The sequence below is a fragment of the Leptodactylus fuscus genome, chromosome 2 (genome assembly GCF_031893055.1).
Source record: "Leptodactylus fuscus isolate aLepFus1 chromosome 2, aLepFus1.hap2, whole genome shotgun sequence".
In the NCBI taxonomy this organism is placed as follows: Eukaryota; Metazoa; Chordata; class Amphibia; order Anura; family Leptodactylidae; genus Leptodactylus; species Leptodactylus fuscus.
This window is the reverse complement of record NC_134266.1, coordinates 18,319,774-18,345,885: the sequence shown is the minus strand read 5'-3', so window position 1 is coordinate 18,345,885 and position 26,112 is coordinate 18,319,774. Positions and strand designations below refer to the sequence as shown.

The window sequence follows — 26,112 nt, the reverse complement described above, 5'->3', positions numbered from 1 at the left end:
CCAAGAGGAGCAACTCATTCGGGCCTAGTCTCCTGTTAACCAGATCCCTATCAGGACTCCTTGCTCCACTATAACCTACATCATCTTACATTGGGAGTGGTACGAGAGGAGGAACGGCTATAGACTGATATCACTGAGCCTGTAACAACTCTGAGTAGCCTCCTATGCCCAAGGCAGGGGGTTTGGACTGTGAATGATTATCCCCATCTGCAAGCTGCTGGTTCTGCTGTTAGTCCCAGTTAATAAATAGTTACCTGGTTTTCACTGAATCCTGGACTCCAGTCTCCGGACTGGAGGAGACTGGGGAATACTACTGCTGCCACCACCATCCGGGGGTGCTGCAGAAACCCCCTCGGCGGTGTCCAGCCCTGGAGTGGGATTGGATTGTGTGTGCTCGGTCTAGCAGGTGGCACAGCCACCGCCACTACTACTCCCATTCTCTGGTGTCCTCCACTAGGTTGCGGCATGTGCAGGTACTGGAATACAACTGTCGGATACGTTTTTCTATTAAATTGTAGACAGGCAGGATTAGGAATAGGCCATTTGGGACCCTAAACATCTGGCCCATATGGACCTGAGGGCGTTTTAGAGCCCAAAATAATTTATGTATTTATTATATTGCTTTTTTTTTTTTTCTATTTCCGTACAACCCCTTTAAATTTGTAATGCTAAAGTAGCAGCCGGAGCGAGGGCCGCAGGCTCGGCTAGCGGAGGCCGGCATGACTGGCCTTTGTAGCTGTGCTTAGGAAATGGTAAGGCGAAGCGGCACTTCACTTACCTTTTCCAAGATGGCGCTGCCCCGCTCTCTTGCGCGGAATGCCGGCAGCGGGGCTACTTGTCACTTACGGCAATTAGCCAGAGAAGCGCCATTTCAGCAGGCAGACGCCGTAGAAAACGGTCCCTCCCTATTTTGTGTTGTTTTGTTTTATTGTTTTGTCGTTGGTTCTGTATTTTCCTGCGGTGGTGTCCTTTTTCTTTTTCAGGTGCCGTTCTTCTTCGATTGGAAGGTTTGGGCCCCCTTTGGGGGTTGCGGTCCAGGAGTCATGGTGGCTGGTAGTGGGCGGGGGTCCTTGGAGGTGGTAAAATACGGTGGGGGAGGAGTCTGTGTGGTGGCTACCCCCTCTCAGCATAAGCTGGTACTAGTCATGGTGGTTGGTGGTCTGGCGCATGGCAGGTTTCTCAAATGTGAGTACCCACCTTAATTGGTTGGCCAGGTTTGGTGTCGTCGAGCTGGGGGTAACGGCTGGTGACCAAAACTATACTATCTGGTCATAACTTATAGTTGGGGCGCCAGGCCAGTGTACTTGGTAGCTCCAAGGGCCTCTGCTCGGGTTGTTCATGTTAAGGCTCCATTCACACAGAGTAATGTTGGCGTTTTTTGTGCTTATTTCGGCACATAGTTAACGCGGCGTTAAGTGCCAAAATAAGCACAAAAAACGCCAACGTTACTCTGTGTGAATGGAGCCTAATACAGGTTTTTACTGTTTTATAGTTGGGTTTGTTATTACGGTATTATTTTATGTATGTTTTGTAAATAAACTGGCTGCTGTGGCCAAAATTATCCAAAGTATACAGTCTCAGTGTTTGTTGTGTGGGTTTGACGGGGTCACGCAGTGGCGGTAGGTAAGGGGGGGGGGGGGGAGCTATCGGGTTATATCGGTAGTAAGTGGGGGGGGGGGGGGCGGTCACAGGTGGGAGTTAACAGGATGGTTTTTAGGTGGGAATGGGCTTCAAATCTTAGAGCACCAGTCTACAATACCGCAGTCATGTGTAATGAATAAAAGACAGACAAAAAAAAGTTATACCAAAAAGAAAAAAAAAAAACACTTTATTTTTGACAGTATTCTACATCATGTTATACATTTTATAATCCTCAAAAAGTGCTAAGCTATCGATATCTTCATCTTACGGGCATGCACAAAGGAAGATGAATATGCTGTAAGACGTCCTTGAGACGCTATAGTGCAATTCATATCAGAAGCAAACATATCAATCTTTACAGGCCTGCGAGGTCGGCAAACTATATATAGTCAGTAGAAAAAAAAATGTATACATTCTCATATGAACTTTAAATTAAGGCACATTTATTATTCTTAAACAAAAATAAAATTTCAAAGAAAAATAATTTTTTTATTTTATTTTTTTTTAGCACGATGGAATATTTTCCTCAATGTACATGCCAATCTCAGCGACAGGCACTAGGTAAGAACCTGTAACACTTCATATCAAGCCTTGGCCACGGGGGCAACAGTGATTTTTTATTTTTATTTATTTATTTTTTTAATTAATCCAGTTTTAGAAAAAAAATCCTAGAACTTTTTCATGCGAAATGATTAAAGCAGTTTTTGTAATATGAATATAAAAAAATAAAACTCAAATCAAATGTAAGGTAATGTCAGATCGCTTGGGGCCAGAAAATCAAAAGGAATTTCTCTTCATTTTTCACCATGTGAATTTAGCGTTACGGTCATGTGCATGAAGCTCAACGTCTAAGGCTTCACCATCTGTACCGTGAATCGTTGACAAGTCAACCCTCGTAGTAGCCATTTTGTGGGCCAATAAAGGTTGTCATTCCATTGCCTACAATGAACATGAAGCAGATACATCTTCCATGCTAACCACTGGCAGTAATGTGCACAAGTCCTTACACTTTAAATAAATAACATGACAGAAATTAACAGATGGAATCTTCCAAATTTCTCATCTAGAAGTTTCTCTTTGACTTGCCAACATCTTGTAGCATCTATCTGGCTCTGAAGCAAGAAGAGGCCATTGTACACTTGGGTGATACTGGGTAACAAATGCAGAAATCTTTTCTTACTAGTACTCTAAAGCTCTAGTCTAAGGGTAAGTTCACACGGGGTTGTTTGGATCGGAACCTGAGGCGGAGGCCGCCTTAGGTTCCGGTCCAAAATACAGGTAACTGCGACTGGATGCCAGTGCAGTGCACCGGCATCCAGTCGCGCACTCCACTCCGGATTAGGCCCAAATGAATGGGAGGGAGTGTCTTCAGGCGGATGTCGCGAGGCGAATCGGCCTGAAAGAATGAACATCTCGCTTCTTTTTCCAGGAGCCGGAACAAACGGCTCCTGGAAAAAAGAACTGACCGGTTCCCATTGATTTCAATGGGAGCTGTGTTTTTGGTCAGGATTTTGAGGCGTTATCCGCCTCAAAAAAAACCATGTGAACTTACCCTAAGACTACCTTGATCTGAAAGAAGATGTGCAGATGTGTCCGTCCTTACCTTTAAACAAATTCAGGACTTCAGTTTCTCACCATACAAGCTCAATACAATATTGCAAAATGCTACTAAAACCTCAACAGGCTGCACTTCACATGGCAGCCACTGGGTGGCCACATATAGACACATTTAGCATAAACTGTGCATCACAAAACCATTTTTTTTTTTTTTTTTTTGAAAAGCTGGTCATCTCACATCCCCATCTTAGGGTATGTCAAACCAAGAGGAAAGGCAAGGATGGAAACATTTGTGGGTCTAAATTCCATGGTGGTCCCAAGGTGCTCACTCCTACACTACATACTTAGGCTCTTGCATTGAGGAGAAGTTGAGTTCCTCTGGCCTGATATGTGGAGTATGTCATAATACGCACCTTCCTCTCTTACGGCCCCTTCACACGGCGTAAGCGCACCACTCATTTAGACCCATACACACGAGCGCTCCAAAACCCATCCCATTCACTTCAATGGGAGCACGCGTAAAGCTGGCTTCACGCACGCTCCCATTGAAGTGAATGGGATGTGTTTTGAAGCGCTCGCGTGTACGGGTCTAAATGAGCGGCGCCCTTACGCCGTGTGAAGGGGCCCATAGATATTGGTCTATGGAAGTATTTATACAGAGCAGGGGAGTAGGACCATAACACCACTCGCCGAGGTTTGAAGCTATGATGATATAGGTTTCACCTTTGCTGATGCTCATAAGGGCTCATGCATATGGCAGCATTGGGACACTCTGTATGGAGCCATTATAATGGTTCATAGATGTCTAAGCGGCCTTTGGTATACCTTTATATGGAGGCCCATGGAGGATTCTCTATGGGGTTTTATATAAATAGGATGGGGGCCTGTACTTTAGGATCTTCCTATCAGGAAACTTTACGCTGTTGAGGTACACCTTCACTAACAAGTTTAATACTGATCCAAAAATTGTTGGGTTCACGCTGCTATTATTCAATGTCCGTTGCTCTTATCCGTCACAGGATGAGAGCAATGGACATTAAATGACAGATGCAGATGGAGCCCCCTCTGTCAAGTTCGTCTGCATTCCCCACAAATGTAGAAAACATGACAAAAACATTAACAACAATAGTGTCAATGTAGCCTAAGAATGTATTGTCGTGAGGTATAGAGGATAATAGTCCTTGGAACAGAGAAGAGTGACCATCACGACCACGGGCGCCCGTATAGTAATCCTATAGAGCAGAATTGTGAGCAGTTGCTATGGACACAATGACAGACTTTCACTGACCTTCAGCGTTCTTAGAAGACATCATTAAATATCATATAAATGATATTATACAAGAAAAAAAATGTACAGAAATCAAACGATGGTTCAACTGTTCATGGTTAATGCTATTAACCAAAGGCAGGAAAATAAAATACAGTCTACACAAAATGTGGCCCGTCTTATCAATATACGGAGGCATATAGAGGTACAGGGGAGACATTTGTTACAGGTGTATACAAAATGGCGCCATAAAATGGCCATGTGCATAAAGCCTAAGTATGCAGTTAAAATAAAATATAATGTAGTGACCGCCATGCTTTAAATGCCCACGCCACTTTTACCAACATGAAAGCCCCTCTTTTTTCAGGTGAAAACCTGGCGGACCCCATGATAGTCTCTGGGGTCCATGTGTTTCCACGGGTAGCCATTTTTTTTAAACGGATTGGGTTTCCGTTTTTTCAGGTTCCCAAGCGCACCCAAAGAACGGAAACCCCAATGATAGCGTGAACCTGGTTACAGACCTGGGGATCCTTTAAAATTTTTACTATCACCAGACCCGCTTTTGGGAAAGCCCCACCCCTTGGGATGCAACTCAGACATTTTTTGCATATCGCGCCCCTTTTTTGTGACATGACTGAACATAAAATGCCTTACGTTACGTATAGTATCACAAGGATCGGGCCTGGGAGAATTGCTGGGACTCCAGGAGGCCACTCCTTTTTGTGGAAGCCTCTTGGATGTTTTGGGCGAGTTGACCTAAAGAGGCCTACAGCCCCATCTGTCATGGAGAAAAACAGCAGCATCATAAATGGCGCTTGCTAAGCATTTACAATGTAGTCAGAAAACCAAAAAAAATTACAAATTATATTTGTCAGTATTCAGTGGCCCATTAGAAAATACAGTTTCAGGCGAGACTTGTCATAAGCAGTAATATAGGCCTGGTTGCCCATCGCAACCAATCAGAGCTCAGGTTTCATCTCTGCAACTGCTTTGTAAAAATGTAAACTGCACTGTGATTGGTTGCAATGGGCAACAAGGCCTATCTTGACGGCTTTGGATGCTAGGCCTCAAATGTAACTAAAACGCACAGTAAGCTATGCAGTTGCCCATAGCAAACAATCCTGGAAAGGGGTAATATCTATAGGGGGTGCAGAGTTAGTGGCTACACCTGAGGGGACCCAAAAGCCCCTCACACCGGTATTATAAGTAACACATTTTGCATTGGGGAGAAGCTCCACGTTGCGCCTGTAGTGTTGGGATCGGATTGGTTGGTACGGGATGCCTCCATCTTTTTTTTGACCAGCACTTTTCAATACCTTACAGCTATTTTAAGGCATACCTATCTATAAACTATATAGAACTAATATATAGAACGTCTTTTTCTAGCAAATTAAAATTCCTTCTGGTTTGACAAGGGTTAACATTACTAAACATTCGACACGGCGTCTGTTCTATGTTAGGCCACACAATATGATATAGCAATAAATTGCTTTATATACATGTACGACAGTTCCTTTAACATTCATGCACTGTTTAGCCCGTGTAAAAATAGCTGCTAGAACAATACGAGCTGAAAATGTCTTTCCCGGCAGATACGTTTCCAAGAGACGGCGTAATATCCTTCGCTGTCATAATGGCCGCAGCCTCAGCAGGAACAAACTCAATAGGTTACAGCTGATCTACTTCTCCAATCCAGATTAAAGCACAAAAATCCGTTTTTTTTTATCTCTTCAGAATATGGTCGATTACATTTCTTTTATGTAAAAATAGATACTTTTGAAGTCAATCGTATTCGCAATGGCGCGTGCCATCCCGGTAAGATCATTGCTAAAATGGCCGCCATCGCAACATATCTTCTCATATCACGAAGGACTTTGTGTGCTTGAAATCCTGTAAAACAGAAAGAGGCTTTGTGAAACTACACACTCCATTTTCAGCAACAAGTTTACTATCATTATTGGTTTTCACTGAATTTGGCTATTTTTATGCTTTTTGCTTATTTCATATATACTGTTGCTTGTCCTGCAACCTGCTCTGGGAAACCGCAGCCTAAGACCTTGTTCACATCTGCGTCAATATTCCATTCGGGGGGAGTCCGCATTGGGACCCCCCCAAATGGAATACCAAACACATTGGCAAACAGTGTGCAGTGAAAGCACATGGACCCCATAGAATATAATGGGGTCCGTGTGCTTGCTGCGAGATCTCCGCACAGAACATGTAGAAAGAAAAGTACTTTGTGATCTACTTTCCTGTCTGCATGACTCGTGCGGGCAGCTTGCGTAAAGTAACGGACCCCATTATAGTCTATGGGGTCCGTGTGCTTTCACTGCACACCGCTTGTCAATGTGTTCAGTAGTCCGTTCGGGGAATTCCCATGTGGACTCTCCAAACGGATTACCGACACAGATGTGAACCAGACATAAAGCTATATTCACATGTCTGCATAATTTCCGAACGGTGTATAGGTAACTAGAGATGAGCAAACACTGTTCGGATCAGCCGTTCCAAACAGCACGCTCGCATAGAAATGAATGGAAGCACCTGGCACGTACACTTTGCCGGCGGCCGGTCGCTGTGCCAGGTGCTTCCATTCATTTCTATGGGAGCGTGCTGTTCGTAACAGCTGATCCGAACAGTGTTTGCTCATCTCTAACCATTCATTTTAATGTGTTCATTCAAATGTCAGATTTTTTTTTAATTTTTTTTTCATGGAGCAGGGTCCACAAAAAAAAAAATAAAAAAAAAAATAAAAAAAACCCACATATGTAGGTTCTGCATTACTTTAAATGGACCCAGATTCATAGGGAAAAAAATGTTGATCTGCTTTTCACAGTGTAAATCAGATCAATCGCAGACAGCACACAGGGGCGGATCCAGGGCCGGGCGAGCCGGGCAACCGCCCAGGGCCCCGCGCTTAGCGGGGCCCCGCGGCCCGGCCCTAACAAAATGGTCCCGATCAGTTCGGCATAGTCGGGCAAGTGCCGGGGCCCACAGAGCCTCTGGGGGCCCCCCGGCACTTGCCTGTCACGATTTCAGCTCATCGGCGTCCATCCGCCGATGAGCTGAATTGCGATTAAAGCAGGAGCTGTGAGCTCAGCTCCTGCTTTAAAGCTCCGGCCCGGCTTGCGTGTGTAGGCGCGATGACGTCATCACATCACGCTTACACACGCAAGCCGGGCCGCAGCTAAGCAGGAGCTGATCTCACAGCTCCTGCATCGCGTATGTGACTGGAGTGAGAGAGCGGAGAGAGGAGCGTCGGGGGAACGATGGAAGGTGAGTGATAGAAGGTGAGTGTAAGTGTTTGTTTTGTATTAAATATTAAGGTGGAACATAATGAAGGGGGCCCATGAAACTGGGGAGCAAATGAAGTAGAGGGAGGGAACGGCATGACACTGGGGAAGATGAAGGGGGTGGGGAAAGAACGGCATGACACTGGGGACAGAGATGGAGGGGGCCCAAAGAAACTGGGGGGCAAATAAAGGGGAGGGGGGAACAGCATGACACTGGGGCAGATGGAGGGGGAGAGAACAGCATGACACTGGGGCAGATGGAGGGGGGAGAACAGCATGGCACTGGGGCAGATGAAGGGGGGAGAACAGCATGGCACTGGGGCAGATGGAGGGGGGAGAACGGCATGGCACTGGGGCAGATGAAGTGGGGAGAACAGCATGGCACTGGGGCAGATGAAGGGGGGAGAACGGCATGACACTGGGGCAGATGGAGGGGGGGAGAACAGCATGACACTGGGGCAGATGAAGGGGGGAGAACGGCATGACACTGGGGCAGATGGAGGGGGGGAGAACGGCATGACACTGTGGCAAATGAAGGGGGGGGAGAACGGCATGACACTGAGGCAGATGAAAGGGGGAGAATAGCATGACACTGGGGTGGATGGAGGGGGGAGAACAGCATGACACTGGGGCAGATGAAGGGGCGAGAACGGCATGACACTGGGGCAAATGAAGGGGGAGAGAACGGCATGACACTGGGGCAAATGAAGGGGGGGAGAACGGCATGACACTGGGGCAGATGAAGGGGGGAGAATGGCATGATACTGGGGCAGATGAAGGGGGGGATGGCACACTGGGGCAGATGAAGGGGGGGAGAATGGCATGACATTGGGGCAGATGAAGGGGGGAGAACGGCATGACACTGGGGCAGAGACGGGGGGGGGGGACATGAAACTGTGGGCAGATAAAGGGGGAGAATGGCATGAAACTGGGGACAGAGATAGAGGGGGGGGACATGAAACTAGGGGTAGATGAAGGGTGTATATGAAAATGGGGAGAGATGGAGGGGGAACATATAATTTACGGTGACTGTAGGAGGATTATACTGTGTGGAATCACATGAAAAATGAATGACAATGGGCGGAGTCAACATAAAACTGGGCGGGGCCTAATTTGCTGCGGCGCGCTGCGCGTAGGGCCCCGCCAAAGTCAATTGCCCAGGGCCCCGCAAACCCTGGATCCGCCACTGACAGCACACCATCTGTAAACCAGCAGTCCTGTCCGTGAATAGCACAGGTATTACAGAGTAGAAGGACATGTTCACAACGCTGAATTTTTTCTAGCTGAAAAATTCAGGAATTTGAAACAGAGTTTTTCGGCTTGACCAAATTCCGCATCTGCCAGGTAGAATTTTCTGACTCCTATTTTCTAACTCCGGTGGCTCAGTGCTAACCACTGAGCCACGAGAATCAGGGGAAACACGGTGGCTCAGTGGGTTGCATTGCAGCCTTGCAGCACTGGAGTCCTGGGTACAAATCCTGCCAAGAACAACAACTGCAAGGAGTTTGTATGTTCTCTCCCATTCTACAAAGACATACTGATAGGGAGAAAAAGTACATTGTGATCCCTATATGGGGCTCACAAACTACATAAAAAAAAAATTAAAAAAAAATCCCCCGGAATATGCCTGAAGATCAAAAATAGCATTTATTTTTTCTGCTAAATTAAAAAAAAAAAAAAAAAAAAAAAAGAATCAGCTAGAGGAAAATAAATAAACAAACAAATAAATAAATAAATCTACGTCTGTATCTCATTAAAATTAATGGAGGCTGGTGTCAGGCGGAAAACACCTCAAATTCAGTGCCAAATTCTGCTGTGTGAACATACCCAAGGAACAGTAGTAAGCATATTGCTTTTTTGGAGCCGTTTTTGAGGCTTTTCAGCTCCAAAAGTAGTTTGAAAAATCGGAAAAACAAGTCCCCCCAATCATGCTGAATTTAATAAAATCTTCAAAGACACTGATCTACTTTTTGAGATTGCTTTTATAAGCCTGACAGTGTGAACCCATCCTTAAAGGGATTCTACCACTAAAACACTTTTTTTTCTAGTTACCACGTCGGAATAGCCTTTAAAAAGGCTATTCGTCTCTTACCTGTGGAAGTGCTCTCCGCCGCGCCGTTCGTTCAAAATACCGGTTTGTACCGGTATGCTAATGAGTTCTCTCGCAGCGATGGGGGCGTCCCCATCGCAGGAGCAGCGATGGGGGCGTCCCCATTGCAGCTCGAAAACTCACCGCAGCGCCGCCTCTCCGGTCTTCGGTGTCCTCCCTTTGCCTCTTCAGCGTCTGTCGGACGCCTGCGCAGTATGCTCTCTGTTCGGCGAAGATTGCCGAACGTACTGCGCATGCGCGAAAGTTCGGTGCCCGCACTATGGCTGGGATCGCAATTTCGCGCATGCGCAGTACGTTCGGCAATCTTCGTCGAACAGAGCGTACTGCGCAGGCGTCCGACAGTACGCTGAAGAAGCAAGGGGAGGATACAGAAGACCAGAGAGGCGGCGCTGCGGTGAGTTTTCGAGCTGCAATGGGGACACCCCCATCGCTGCTCCTGCGATGGGGACGCCCCCATCGCTGCGAGAGAACTCATTAGCATACCGGTACAAACCGGTATTTTGAACGAACGGCGCGGCGGAGAGCACTTCCACAGGTAAGAGACGAATAGCCTTTTTAAAGGCTATTCCGACGTGGTAACTAGAAAAAAAAGTGTTTTAGTGGTAGAATCCCTTTAAAATAGATTGTTTGGGAATTTTAAAAATTTGCACAACAGCGAGGAATGGAATGAAAGGAAAAAATTAACCTAAACTAACATTTCACTGGCCACCAGTTAGCCTAAGGATAGACTATCAATTTAACAGAACAGAGTAATCCCTTTAATGGTGCCTCAAACAGCTGCCTACTCCGAATTCCCCTCATACCACCCGTGACGCAGTAGTGGTACTCCGTCTATATGATCCTATATAGGGGGAAGGTTTATTTATACAGAGAATTGGGCCCTTCCCTTTATGGCACGAAACACCTGCATATAGAAAGGAACAGTTAGGGGGCGTTCACACTACCGTCATTGTCCGACAAGTAGTGTCCGCTGCTAGTGTCTGTTCAAAATCTCGCACGGACATTAGCATCGGACACTAGCTGTGTCCGTGACATTTTTCATTCATTTAAATGGAGATCGGGTGCGTTGTTTTACACTCCGTGCCTGTCCTTAAGTGTCCGTTCCTAAAGATGTCTGACTTTTCAAGCGGACAGAAAAAACTTACATGTCGGGTTTTGCTGTCCGCTTCAAAAGTTGGACATCTTTAGGAACGAACACTTAAGGACAGGCACGGAGTGTAAAACAACGCACCCGATCTCCATTTAAATGAATGAAAAGTGTCACAGACACAGCTAGTGTCCGCTCCTAATGCGCGTGCAAGATTTTGAACGGACACTAGGAGCGGACACTACCTGTCGCCCACTGACGGTAGTGTGGACACCCCTAAGAAAAACCCCTCGAGGCAGTGGCTCAGCTTTAGTGGTGCAGGGATTGAGGCCTTGGCGCAGGGAATGAGGCCTTGGCGCAGGGATTGAGGACTTGGCGCAGGGATTGAGGCCTTGGCGCAGGGATTGAGGCCTTGGCGCAGGGATTGAGGCCTTGGCGCAGGGATTGAGGCCTTGGCGCAGGGATTGAGGCCTTGGCGCAGGGATTGAGGCCTTGGCGCAGGGATTGAGGCCTTGGCGCAGGGACTGAGGCCTTGGCGCAGGGACTGAGGCCTTGGCGCAGGGACTGAGGCCTTGGCGCAGGGACTGAGGCCTTGGCGCAGGGACTGAGGCCTTGGCGCAGGGACTGAGGCCTTGGCGCAGGGACTGAGGCCTTGGCGCAGGGACTGAGGCTTTGTCGCAGGGATTGAGGCCTTGGCGCAGGGAATGAGGCCTTGGCGCAGGGATTGAGGCCTTGGCGCAGGGATTGAGGCCTTGGCGCAGGGAATGAGGCCTTGGCGCAGGGATTGAGGCCTTGGCGCAGGGATTGAGGACTTGGCGCAGGGAATGAGGCCTTGGCGCAGGGAATGAGGCCTTGGCGCAGGGACTGAGGCCTTGGCGCAGGGACTGAGGCCTTGGCGCAGGGACTGAGGCCTTGGCGCAGGGACTGAGGCTTTGTCGCAGGGATTGAGGCCTTGGCGCAGGGAATGAGGCCTTGGCGCAGGGAATGAGGCCTTGGCGCAGGGACTGAGGCCTTGGCGCAGGGACTGAGGCCTTGGCGCAGGGACTGAGGCCTTGGCGCAGGGATTGAGGCCTTGGCGCAGGGATTGAGGCCTTGGCGCAGGGATTGAGGCCTTGGCGCAGGGATTGAGGACTTGGTGCAGGGATTAAGGCCTGTGCCTTAGGGTGTCCAAAGACGACACCATTATTAAAAATAATGCATAAGTGGCGAGGGGTCCTATTATAGATTCTCCATTGACAAGGGGCTTCAAGTTAAGCCTCTACCCAGAGATCTCCACCACTTTGTCACTGCCCATATAACAGCTTTATTCTATAGACCGAGGTTTCCTTTCTGGGATTATACATGTACAGTATGTAAGAGAATAATACACCTAAACCCGCACACTGTCACACAATTTTTTTTAGCTTTAGTAATATAATACTTACATTTTCTGCCTGCGTTGCTGGATTGTTTTCCTTCCTGCCAAAAAAATAAAAATAAAAAATTGAGATCCCAAAACCGAATTACAAAAATATCCCCCATACAGATTTATACTTCTGAGTGATGACACAGTAGTGGATATGTAGCCAATTCCTCATTTATGGAAGGTGAACGGTGATTTTCGGAATGTGCCCCGAGTCGGCAGACCCCCGAAATTGGGAGATAGAGACCGACGAGTGCTGGGCATAGAAACCGTACCCAACCGATGGCTCACATACACCAGGAGTGTCACCAGGCATCCGGGAGTATTGTGTCGCTCAATCCCATCTGTAAGGAAGAATCTTCTGGGGTCTACCAACTATTGTTGTTTTTCTATTCTACCCCAGGGTTCCAAATACTTATTGGTAGACAGTGTATGAAGGGGCATTTCCAAATGACAACCACATTGGCGATAAAGATGAAAGAAATGGAATACTTACTCAGATTTTCCACCTGTAAGGAGACAAAAATGAAAACCAGAGTTAAAGGGATGACAAGTCATATGACCTATAAATAACATTAACATTGCTATGGTATATGTATGGTATATTGTAAGGCGGTGTCGGTACGTCATTAGATCATTCCTTATTTCATTTATCATATGTAGCTCCATTTGAGCACTGTGTCGCAGAAGTATTTAAACACCCTATGGCAGTAATTTTGGCCATTTTGAAGGTATTAAACTACAATGTATAGGGGGACACAGTAGGGGTTTGGGCCCTCTGTGCTGCCATTATTGGCCACTGTAATGTGTTATTATTTGGACACCGTATGTCGGTATTTTGAGGGAACTTATGGTACGGTTATTTGGCATTGAATTCCTTTTTTTTAATGAATTGTTTAGTGGGTACTGCTCCGATAGCGGAGGCACAATTGGACACCGTGTATTGTTATTTGGATACTCTATGATGGTATTTTGGGGAACTTTATGGTACTGTTATATCGGCACTGCATGACATTATGTGGTGGTCACAGTATCGTGGTTCGAAGCCATTTTCGAGCATGGGGTTTTGGTATTTTTTAGGTGCTGTGTGACATTTAATGACATTCTGCACACTATAGGGTGGGCGCAGTATAATGGATTTATTTAGATACGGTAATATTACTGGGTACTGCATGGCGGTATTTCTTCACACTGTATGGCTGTTATTCTGGAAGTTCTATATTATTATCACGTATTATATTTTTATTTAATTATTTGATTGATTTATTTTTTTTTTTTAGTTCTGCTCATTATAAAATTACCTTAGAAAAAAAATAAATAAACTAGAATTTTCTTTACATTTCTTCTGCACTAGACATGGCAGACATTAAGTCAACTTTTTGTCTTGCATTGTATTGTCACCAGCAGGGGGCGCTGGTCGCTAATGTAACAGAATCCATTAAAAAAAAGCGGATATAAAAACAGAAGGATATGGTAATGACACCTCTGATGTGCGGAAATCCGGGAGTTCCTGTGAAGTTTTTGTTCTAATATATTTTTTGTAATACAACAAAGCGCAATGTAAATAAACCCGGACGCCGGAATCTGTTACGGGAGAGGAATGGACGAGGAACATGGGATCCTTTTTAAGCTTTGGGCAGGGTCAGAGGAACCCTGTGAGAAATAAATAGACTAAGTAATGCTGAGCCAAATTGTAGCTTTAAAAAAATAAAAATAAAAAATCTTCCTTGACCCCTTAATGGTAATAATTACCCAGGACTAATTCACCCCCTTATTGAATACATTAGAACACTCCAAGGCAGGACTGCTCTTACCGCAAAGAACCCGAAGGAATCTCTCTTCCTGTACACACACCTATACATGATGTCTACTGGTCCTTAGAAACAGCTCGTAGAATGAAGAATTCGTGTTAAAAAAAAAATAAAAAAATTTGGTCGCCCTTTACAGGGATCCTATCTTTTAAACACAGTTTTTCCTCCCCAACATGTCGGAATAGCCTTAAGAAAGGCTATTCGTCTCCTACCTTTCCTGGTCTTCTCCGCGCCGCTGTCTGCCTGGAATCCCAGTTTTTCTCGGTATGTAAATGAGCTCCCTCGCAGCACTGGGGGCGGGCATCAGCACTCAAACAGCACTGGGGGCGTCCCCAATGCTGCCAGAGAACTCTCCAGCGCCGCCTCCATCTTCTTCTGCAACGAGGTCTTCACCGCATTTTCTTCTGGTGATGTCTTCTACCTTCCAGGCCTTGAGCCTAGGGTAAGCCGACTGCGCTTGCCCGCCAGCCACAAGAAAAATGGCCGCTTCCACAGTATTGTTAGAGAGCTTATTTGCATACCGTGAAAAACTGGGATTGCAGGCGAACGGCGACGCGGAGAAGACAAGGAGAAGTAGGAGACGAATAGCCTTTCTTAAGGCTATTCCGACATAGGGAGAAAAAAATGTGTTTAAAAGATAGGATCCCTTCACTGTATTATAATTATATATATATATATATATATATATATATATATATATATATATTTATATAAATATCATCTCCGACGTGTCTTTCCAATTAAAATATTTCAAATTTTGTCAAATAAATTTTCAATTCTTCAATCGTTTTACATCTGGACTAGATAAAGAAGTTGCCCCTGTTCAGGAGAAGACACAGCGCCACACCTGTCTATAGGCTGCATTTGGTACTGCAGCTCAGCCCCGTTCACTTGAAATCGGATAAGAAGCAATACCAGACACCACCTATGGACAGGGGTGGAGCTGTTTGTGGACAAAAAAACTGATATTATTTTCTACTCCTGGACAACCGAACCAATGTATAATACTATGGCAGAAACGTAAGACTGATGCTTGAATTTTTGCTGCAGATAAAAATTTGTTTGGATGCAAACAAGTTACAAAAATTTTAATTACATGTATGGGATGAGGAGTGATGTTGGATTTGATACGGATTTTAGAGCAAGTTGTGTGATCAGGGGTCTGAATTCACGTGTCATTATTTTGGGGCAGCAGACATCATACTTATAGACGGCGGTGTAGGATGACTATGGAGCGTAAACCAGAGCAGAAAACTATGTGAGATTCCTTCTCTGTAGACTTTTAGACAACATCACCTCCTCCTGTCATCCTCTACAAGATCCTGCACAGACTCTTCCTCAGTGAGGGCTCCCGGACTTACACATGGCTCTCCCGTGTAACACCGGGACACCGCCTGCTGAGCTTACACTCAGTCACTTCCTACAGCTTACGCTCATTGACTGCACGGCTGCCCCTTTCCTGCCTTTGTGTGTAGTTTGGCATCACATCTCATACTTAGGGCGTCAACGTGTTTTGTTCAGTTTTTTTCTTCTTTAACTCAAGAACAAAAATAAGATAAAGGAGTTCCCCGCCACCTTCAGATCACATCTACATCGTATTGTTCATTCCGGGCACGTGAAATGCCATGAAAATAAAATGATTATTGTATTATTAAAGAGCATTTCCCTCTATATAGTATCGTCTTCCGTCAAAGCAGTGTATCTGTTTCCAGAGTTCCACCTAAATTTTTTCCCCAATTTAAGCACTGTATATAGAGGGCAGAAAGGGTCGAAGATTTGCAACCATGTAAGTGAAAAGAAGAGGGAGACGGTCATACGGCGGACATTACCATAATACCGTAATAATAGTACGCTAGTTGTACTGGAAATTGTACAGGTCGGCATACACATTATAAGAATGCTAGCTGAAATATCTGATCATCTAATCTAATGTGTATGGGAATATTCAACTCTTCCACACAGTAGATGGAAGAGTTGTGTAAAAGTAAGAATTGGGGTTGAGCCGATCTTGAGATTTCAAGATCGATTTTAAAATCCGATTTTCAATCATTTTCCAGCCAATCGCGATCGTCCATCGGGATCCGATCTTTCCCGACCACTCAACCCTAGTCAATGCTTCTCTATGGGAAAATTCACTTTTAGTGTTGAGCCGATCTTGAGATTTCAAAATCTGATTTTCGATCAATCTCCAACCAATCCTGATCGTGAAATTTACTCAATTGCCGATCGGGATCCGATCTTTCCCGATCCCGATTGCTCAACCCTATTAAGAAGGTAAGAAGGATCTGGTATATTAGATTTTAACATATGAGATCCAAGTGTGCATGTGCATAGAGGGAACAGTAGGCACAGCAACTATTTAAGGTACATGCCCAGTACTCAGTGACCTCCATCCATCACAGGATCTTCCAGTGGCCCCAATCTCTAACACACTAATGATCCAATAGAAGACACCCCAATTTGAAGGATATTATGGCCTATTTCCTGTTGGAGGTTGAGTCCCCAAAATCATTTTATCTGGTAGGTTCAAGGAACCTCAGTCCAACACTGGTCAAGATGACCTCTTGATATATCATGGAGACCACTGCTGACTCAGACCACCCATGACTTCCATAAACAAGGAGTCTCCAAAGCGCTCCAATCTTCTGTTACTGGAAATCTGAAACCCCTTCAGACATCTCCTTATAGTATGTGTCAGATACCCCCTAGAGAGCACTCTCTCAGTCTGGAAATTTGTGGTTGGTGCCATGCATGTTCTGCTGATCTGTGAGCTTCTATGGACGAGGAAGGACAAGTGATGTCCTTTTTTTCGGGGGGAAAAAAACCCAAACCCCCCACAGATCTGGCAATGAGAACTTGCTATAGACAAGCAGTTTTGTCTACAGATTCCTCCAAGTTTCCCTTTTCTTGAGCTTTTGCCCACAGTCTAAGCTTCCGTCCAAGTGACCTGCCCTGACCCGCTTGAGGGATGAGTAAACCGCTTACTCGGCAGTCTGGACACCACGATGAAGCTTCTCAGGTCTCTGACTCCATCACTACGTATTACCAATAATACATTTAATTTACAGAAAACAGCCGCCAGTTCATTACCAGGCATCCAGTCAGCTCTTCTACGTCTGGCAATACGCCCATCTGAAATTATGATTAATGAGGATATTATAGAAATGAGATCTGCATCCAGCAGATACTAAGTCTGGAAGAGCTGGAGGGGTCTGTGACACAGATCCAATGTTTGAGATACCATATTGTATGAAGCGAGTGACGTTCCCCTCAACACCGGCGGCCCCATCCCTTGCGTGATTCCTTAAAGGGGTATTCTGGCTACAACTGCTGTTTGGTGGGGATCCGATAGCTTGGATCTCTACCAATCACGACAATTAGGCTGGTTGGAAATGTACACCCCCTACTCTTCATAAGAACACTGCTTGGCTATTTCCAGTAGCCCCACTGAAATGAGTAGGGGTGTGCAATTCCAACCACCACCTTACACCCCAGTTTATAGAAGGAGCTCCCGTCCACTCAAGTGCTGTGGTTACCGCTGTTATCATAAGGGGTTAAATGGCTAGGACTGCGGTGAGTAATGATCTTGGGCTTGGCCATTGCAGCGGGGTGTCTCTTACTTGTTACAGCTGCTAAGGTTGCGGCTCAGTTTCTGAACCCGTGCCATCCCTGCACCGTATATTTATGGCATCAGTTGCACAGTCTGTAGGTCTATGCATGCTGACAAAAACACAGAACCCTAAATCCAAGATTATACAAAAATTATTATTGTCTTCACAAACATCGCAGTCCTCCGAGCCTGTAAGGGCCACAGTAATAATACATACTTTGTATGACCCTGGTTCATGACAATGCACAATGCAAGTCACAAGGAAATGTCTCGAAATACATTTTATTTTCCAATACTATTAATACAACAGCCGCACCCCATTCCCAGGGTAATGCTATCTGCAACTAATTATATCCCCGGAACGTTCTGTGTAACCGCTCCCTCCATATAAGAATCTCACACTTACCTTTCATAACATAATAAGGAATATCTATCAATATAAATGGATGGACGTATAGATACACAAAGAGAGAGGTAGACAATGAATAGAGAGATCGAATAGACAGAGGGAGAGCCAGACAAATACACGATAGAGATATACAGATACATAGAGAGTGAGAGAGGAGATGGAGAATTATGGATCTGTATTCCTATCCATGTATATATCTCTCTATGATATCTATTTGTCTAGCACTCGATCTACCCAATCTATTCATCTGCCTGATCTATCCATCTATCCGATCTATCCTATTTCTCTAGCATTCGATCTACCCATTCTATCCATCTCCTCGATCTATCTGTCTAGCACTCGATCTACCCAATCTATCCATCTGCCTGATCTATCCTATCTATTTGTCTAGCTCTTGATCTACCCAATCTATCCATCTATCCGATCTATCTGTCTAGCACTCAATCTACCCAATCTATTCATCTGCCTGATCTATCCATGCATCCGATCTATCCATCTATCCTATTTATTTGTTAGCACTCGATCTACCCAATCTATCCATCTATCCTATGTATCCAATCTATCCAACGTATCCATCCATCTGATCTATCCTATCTATTTGTCTAGCACTCGATCTACCCAATCTATCCGTCTGCCTGATCTATCCATCTATCCTATCTATTTATCTAGCACTCGATCTACCCATCTATCCATCTGCCTGATCTATCCTATGCATCCAATATATCCAGCCGTCCAATCTATCTGATCTATTTATCTAGCACTCGATCTACCCAATCTATCCATCTGCCTGATCTATCAAATCTATCTTATCTATTTGTCTAGCTCTTGATCTACCTAATCTATCCATCTGCCCGATCTATCCATCTTATTTCTGTGTCACAACCTATACACCCAGGATATTTTTCAACACTGGATAGAAGAATTAAGGCACCGGTATATTGTCGTGCATATTTTAGCGCACATCTGACATCACATTTGCACATACCACTTCTTGGGCTGATCTCTGTGCAGATCTGCAGCACATTAACTTGCAAATCCACAACCGCAATATGTAGTGGCCATAAGAATCTATTGTGTTAACTTTAAGAGTACCAAATGTTCTTAAAGGTAACTATCTGTGTTGCTGCCAGAGTTACACCTTTAAAGGAGCATTTAGGGGTTGACGATAACAGGATTCGCCAAATCTTCTGCTAACATGTACAAGTCACTTACCTGAGAAGTATCCCCTTCTCTGTAAGTAGCAGACTCCGAAGCCACATAAGACAATAACAAAAGAGACGATGACTACCGCCGATATGATTCCAACCAGATTCAAGTCATCTGCATAACAGGAAACAAATACTAAGCGTATGTCTCTAGATATCCAAACACAGGGCAGACAGTGACACTCCATCTCCTTACGTCTCCACTACAAATCTGTCGTGGCCCTCAGGCTGTTCTTGGCAGGCGCAGAATATGGCAGCCTGCAGTCTCCTGACAGATTTGCAGCGATGCTGTACAGAATTATACATTTACCAGATCCCCGAGTATTATTATTAGACTGCTTCTTTAAGGCTCAGGCCTCACGTTGCAGAAACGCAGAATTTTTTTGTTGCGGTTATTTGATCCAAAGCCAAGAATGGCTGCAAAAGGAATGGGAAATATATAGGAAGTAGAGATGAGCGAGTAGTACTCGATTGAGTAGGTATTCGATCGAATACTACGGTATTCGAAATTCTCGCACTCGATCGAGTACCACTCGCTATTAGAATGTAAAAATTCGATGCAGAACCAGCATTGATTGGCCGAATGCTATACAGTCGGCCAATCAACGCTGGTTCTTCTCCTACCTTTAGAAGTCTTCTGCGTGCAGCTTCCCCGCGGCGTCTTCCGACTCTTCATTCACTCTGCCAGGCATCGGGCCTGGGCACAGCCGACTGCGCATGTCCGCTTGTAGTGAGGGCATGTGCAGTCGGCTCTGCCCAGGCCCGATGCCTGGCAGACTGAATTCAGAGCCGGAAGACGCCGCGGGGACGCTGCACGGAGAAGACTGCTCGGAGGATCCAGCCCGACCCTCACTCGTGGACTTGGTAAGTATAATTTGATCGAACGTTACCTACCCCTGAAACGAGCATTTTCCCCCCATAGACTATAATAGGGTTCGATATTCGATTCAAGTAGTGGAACATTGAGGGGCTACTCGAAACGAATATCGAACATTTTACTGTTCGCTCATCTCTAATAGGAAGGTCTTATACTGCTCCCTTTTGCTCAATCCACTCATGGTTTTGGCTCAAAAAAAACGCAATTAAAAAGCTACTTTTCTGCAACGTGGAAGCCTTAGCCTAAAGGGGTTTTCTGGGTCCTTAGAATATGTGGTTGGTGGGGGTCCAACACCTGGGACCGCCAACAATCAGCTGGTTGAAGAGGGCATGGTACACAGGAGCGCTGCAGCCTCAATCACATGGTATAGCAGGAGCTTCAAGTGAATGGGGCTGAGCTGTAATACCAAGCACAGCCTCTACGCAATGTATGGTGCTGTGCTTGGTATTGCCGCCCTCTTCAACTAGATGATTTGTAAGGGTTCTGGTCGTCAGACCTCCTCCGTTCACATATCGATGACTTATCCTAGTCAAGAAGCCCCTTTAAAAGCATTATAACTTAAAGGGGTTGCACGGCTTTGGCTCCTATGCAGAACGATCAGATCTATTTATTAACCCCTTTTAATTGTAAGACTGTCTTATAGTCTCCATGGTAGTCTGATCTTGCAGTCGTGTGTTATACAGTTCCCTACAAACCTTAGGAGAGGGGGCAGAGGGACTTGACTACAGGTTACACCTATGGGGTTGCTTGTTATGTGCCTGACTATACATAGATCTGCATAGGAGATGCATACACTAAGCAAGATATGCAGCAGGGGTGTAACTACCGGGGTAGCATAGAAACTACCTGACATTTCCCCGAATAGCGGCAGGTTACTTACCCACTTGCATTCTCTTTGCTGGACACCTCTGTGGTTTTCCGATCTTATTATTAGCCTCGCAGTAATATTCTCCTGTATCCTCCTTTGTAACCGTATTGAAATGCTGCAAGAAGAGACAGATTGTGATTTACAGCGATCAATAGTCCCTGGCGCTAATTAAAACGGTGACAAGTCAATTCAGGGCTGTAGAGTAAAGCCGGTTACTGCCAGTAAATGGATACATTCCATGTTATTTTATTTCTTTTTCCGGAAACAGCGCCACTCTAGTCAATGGCGGCGACTGGTATTGCAGCTCAGTCCTATTCACTTCAGTGATACACCCTATTAGTGGCGCTTTTTCTAAAAACAAAAATCAGGCCCATTTTTGGGATCCTAAGCCCTGTAGGCCATAGAAAATTAGCTATTCCGCATGGAAATACTAGTTATTTGATGAGAGGGCGGTAGAAGGATTTTACAGGTAAAATCTTTAATGCTGGATCCAGGTTTCCTTTCTGCGCGCCATTATCAAATTAATATGTCCAAGATCAAACATTGAATGTCTATAGCCATGTTCAGGCTTGGTTCACACATGGGCCATCAGGTGGTTATCCATCCCTTTTGTTCTTTCTATAAAGGTTGTTGCATACGGCCATGTTAGCCAGGTAATCCGATGATTGCTGAAGATCCGGCTTCTAAAGTCTAGTTATACCTTTCCCCTGCAGCGGCCACTACAGGACAATATGTGGTATTACATGTCCATTATTAAAATAAATGAGCATCCATGGATAAATCGAGGCTTGGGTCCTCCAGGGAATTTGCTGGGATGTAGAAGGTTTCCATTTCACAGAAGAGGAAGAGGTCCTCCGTTAATAAGAAGCCCCCAATTTGCTGTTACATATGGAAAGGGGCTATCTAGGCGATATCACCCCTTTCTAGAATACCTGTTATATGTGGATTGGTTTGAATCAACAACCATAGTACATGAGAACTTCCCACCACCCTGTGACACTATGCATTAAGCATATACATCAAGCAGAGGACCTCCGTGGAGACGTGTGGCCACACAAGATATGAAGTAGATCACTGTTCCAGCACCTTGCAAGCAATGTGATAAATATATCTAGTTATGCGAGTCCCTTATGATATTTTCTCTTTTGGTTTGGTCTTTAATTTAGTGCTTGCCAGTTGCCATGTATGTTCTGCCTCACCCAACGGGCCCGGTATAACTGGGGGTGGAGGTCAAAAATAAACTCCAGTGTTAAATACATTCGAGCTATAGCAACATACTTATATGGTCCGGTCTGGAGAAGTCACCAATTCACAATTCATGAAGCTAGTTCTTGCTTATGGAGAACCTGTGACCCGGGCCAGTTTTTTTTAGATTAGGACATTTTCACGGTTCTCTATATAGATGCAATTTAGGTGAAGCTACTAGGCCCCGAGTCATAATCTATACCAGAAACACTGAATTATTACCTCTAATGTGGCTTTGTGTCATTGGATCCCCTCTAGAGATGGGGTTTGGGTGGTTCAGTTCAAAGATTCGTCTTAGGCCAAACTTGTACCTCACAAACTCAAAGGGCTAATACGTTGGTACTCTTCAGACTTCAGGTGGAGGTGCGTAAACATAATAGACTCACCTTTCCTCGTCTTTTCGGAGAATCCTTATAGCATCTGGCGCTCCATTGAGGTTCTCTTCCGGCCTTTTGAGTGCCCCGGGGACCACTGAGATCTGTGATTGGGCCTCAAGGGTCACATTGGGCACGCCATCATCATGATGCTTTCATATGGTCATTTGGTCAGTTGCCAAGAAGGCCAGAAGAGGAGCTCAACTTGAGCATCAGTATTCACTATGTTTCTGCACCTCTCCTAGGCCTCCTCCTGTATTCGAGAGATACCCTAGAGTATAATAGTTATTTTTGGGTGTCAAATTCGCAAAGTTTTGGCTCAGGTCAAGCCTGAAACTTTTGGAAAATTCGGATCAAATCTGGTTTGATCCGAACTGGTCTTTCCATCTCTGGTCCGGTCAGGTCAAGCCTGAAACTTTTGCAAAATTTGGATCAAATCTGGTTTGATCCGAACTGGTCTTTCCATCTCTGGTCTGCTCAGGTCAAGCCTGAAACTTTTGGAAAATTCGGATCAAATCTGGTTTGATCCAAACAGGTCTTTCCATCTCTGGTCCGCTCAGGTCAAGCCTGAAACTTTTGCAAAATTCGGATCAAATCTGGTTTGATCCGAACTGGTCTTTCCATCTCTGGTCCGCTCAGGCCCCAAGGCCTGGATTTGGCTCCCATCACAGCACCCCCTTTTATTCGTGCTCTTCTTCACCCAAAGTATTAATCAGTCATCTGATTGTAAGAAGACACCCACCATTTTCCCTAGTTCTATAGAAATAGACTTTTAGCACGGCGGCTGACATGCTTGTCACTTGACTCATCAGTCTAAAGTGGTGGTCTCCATGAGATTACTGGGTCATATGACATCATGGAGAGGTCACCACTTGGTAGGCGATATGTGACAGGTCCTTTCCAGGACTGTATAATTAACGTACTGTAATTACACCCATGAGGTCTTCATCGTAATTAGTCTATAGGAACATACGACAGATGTCATAACAGAAGGATTAGCCATCCTGCTGACAGTTTCCACTTTTATCAAGCAATATGGCCACCTGTAGTTTGTGAAGGTATAATAGATGGCAGATATAGGTAAAGGTCACGGGACTTACCAGAGTGCCGGTGGCTTTATCCACTTTATAGGATGAATTGACAGCTTTGGCACTCCGTTCTATGGCAAGACCATTCTTATACCACTTGTACTCCGATGCTGGATTTCCTTCCTTCTCACGACACTTGAGTTCCACCACACTGCCGCTCGTTGCCGAGCTAGGAATGTCACATATTGGGACGCTAGGGGCCACTGTATGTAAAGAAAAAGCCGTCATTACATTTTCATAGTAGTCTTAGACTCTTAGAAATCAGCTGTAGTTTAGGGAGGAATCAGGCAGCAAGTGTCCAATTTCCCTGCAGTGCCACCACTGGAGAAGTGAAGCATTACATGATGTCCTAATGTAATCAATAGTCTGTCTTTGTAATCCATGGACGTGTTGGGTCCTCCAGTGACTGTGCCGCTCTTTCTACCAGTATTCTGGTTTAGGTCGATGTTGGAGATTTTACATGATGGACTCTAAAACAAAGAATTACCTAATAGGATATATGAAGTGTTTTTTTTATAAAGCAGTCCATCTATTTAAGCACAAATATACTGGTTTTTTTTTTTTGCATTATTTATAGTCATGTTAGTCTTGGACCTAACATCCTCTTGTACCCAAGGTCTGTATACAAATGAAATAAAATCATAGTTACACTGTATATAGTACCTAGTACACTGCTGTGTATGTACACCATATACTATGTACATTTTGTATCCTTCACCCTTGGTAGTGTTCCCTATAGCTATAAGGTAATAGTAGTGCAGCCTATGGGTAGATTTCAGGTCACAAAAAATAGGTTATCCCATACAAAAAAAATTATAGATACAAAGTCAAAAGGGTACCGCATCACAAAAACTGGCACAATGTGAACATATTGGGAAATTCAATCTACAGGAGGGAGGGAATGATGCTGAAAATAAATGGTGTCAATCTTGAGAAATCATGTAGTGGAAATTATAGTCTTAGGCAACATATCAGACATCGCTCCTGTGTCCTTCTCATCCACATATTTTATCAGACGCGATACGGCTGGCAGCTGACCGGCTATGTCCACCTTCTATTCCAGAGATGTACCTTTGGATATAACTATTTAAAGGGAAGGGGTTGTCAGAAAATGCTAGATTTTTAAATCAAGTTTTGAGATTTTTTGAGAATTTTTCATGATAGAACTTTACATATATTTAAAAAACAAAAAAAACAAAACAACAACTACTACTACTACTACTACTACAACAACTACTGCAACTACAACAACAACTACTACAACAACTACTACTACTACTACTACTACTACTACTACTACTACATCTACTACTGCAACTACAACAACTACTACTACTACAACTACAACTACTACTACAACTACTACTACAACTACTACTACAACTACTACAACAACAACTACAACAACAACTACTACTGCAACTACAACAACTACTACTACAACTACTACTACAACTACAACAACGACAACAACTACAACAACTACTACTACAACAACTACTACTAATACAACTACTACTGCAACTACTACTACAACTACAACTACTACTACAACTACTACTACAACTACAACTACTACTACAACTACTACTACAACTACAACTACTACTACAACTACTACTACAACTACTACAACAACAACTACAACAACAACTACTACTGCAACTACAACAACTACTACTACAACTACTACTACAACTACAACTACAACAACGACAACAACTACAACAACTACTACTACAACAACTACTACTAATACAACTACTACTGCAACTACTACTACAACAACTACTACGACAACAACTACAACAACTACTACTACTACTACAACTACTACTGCAACTACTACAACTACTACGACAACAACTACAACAACAACTACTACAACTACTACAACTACTACTACAACTACTACTAATACAACTACTACTACTACAACAACTACTACTACAACAACTGCTACTACAACTACTACTACGACAACAACTACAACAACAACAACTACAACTACTACTAATACAACAACTACTACTATGACAACAACTACAACAACAACAACAATTACTACAACTACAACAAGAACTACTACTACTAATACAACTACAACAACAATTACAACAACTACTACAACAACAACTACAACGACAACAACAATTACTACGACAACAACAAAAACTACAACAATTGCATCAACTACAGCAACTACTACTACGACAACAACTACAACAACTACTTCTACGACAACTGCAAAAACTGCAACAACTACTA

At 44.5% G+C, this 26,112-nt stretch overlaps 1 protein-coding gene across 2 annotated transcripts in view; it reads right to left on the bottom strand.

The window, feature by feature from the left end:
* Nucleotides 1-1,832: 1,832 nt before the first annotated feature.
* The window catches only part of JAM2 (junctional adhesion molecule 2), a 79,542-nt gene continuing 55,262 nt past the window's right edge, over nucleotides 1,833-26,112 (bottom strand). The window contains exons 5-10 of one of the 2 annotated variants that reach the window (XM_075263498.1): nucleotides 23,857-24,047; nucleotides 21,150-21,252; nucleotides 19,400-19,507; nucleotides 12,854-12,866; nucleotides 12,380-12,413; nucleotides 1,833-6,355 (exon numbers count right to left, since the gene is read on the bottom strand). In XM_075263498.1, the coding sequence (XP_075119599.1) occupies nucleotides 6,323-6,355; nucleotides 12,380-12,413; nucleotides 12,854-12,866; nucleotides 19,400-19,507; nucleotides 21,150-21,252; nucleotides 23,857-24,047 (482 nt within the window). In that variant the 3' untranslated portion in view covers nucleotides 1,833-6,322. Of the gene's footprint in view, nucleotides 6,356-12,379; nucleotides 12,414-12,853; nucleotides 12,867-19,382; nucleotides 19,508-21,149; nucleotides 21,253-23,856; nucleotides 24,048-26,112 lie in introns of those variants that run through there. The other variant, XM_075263499.1, reaches the window with a different exon arrangement.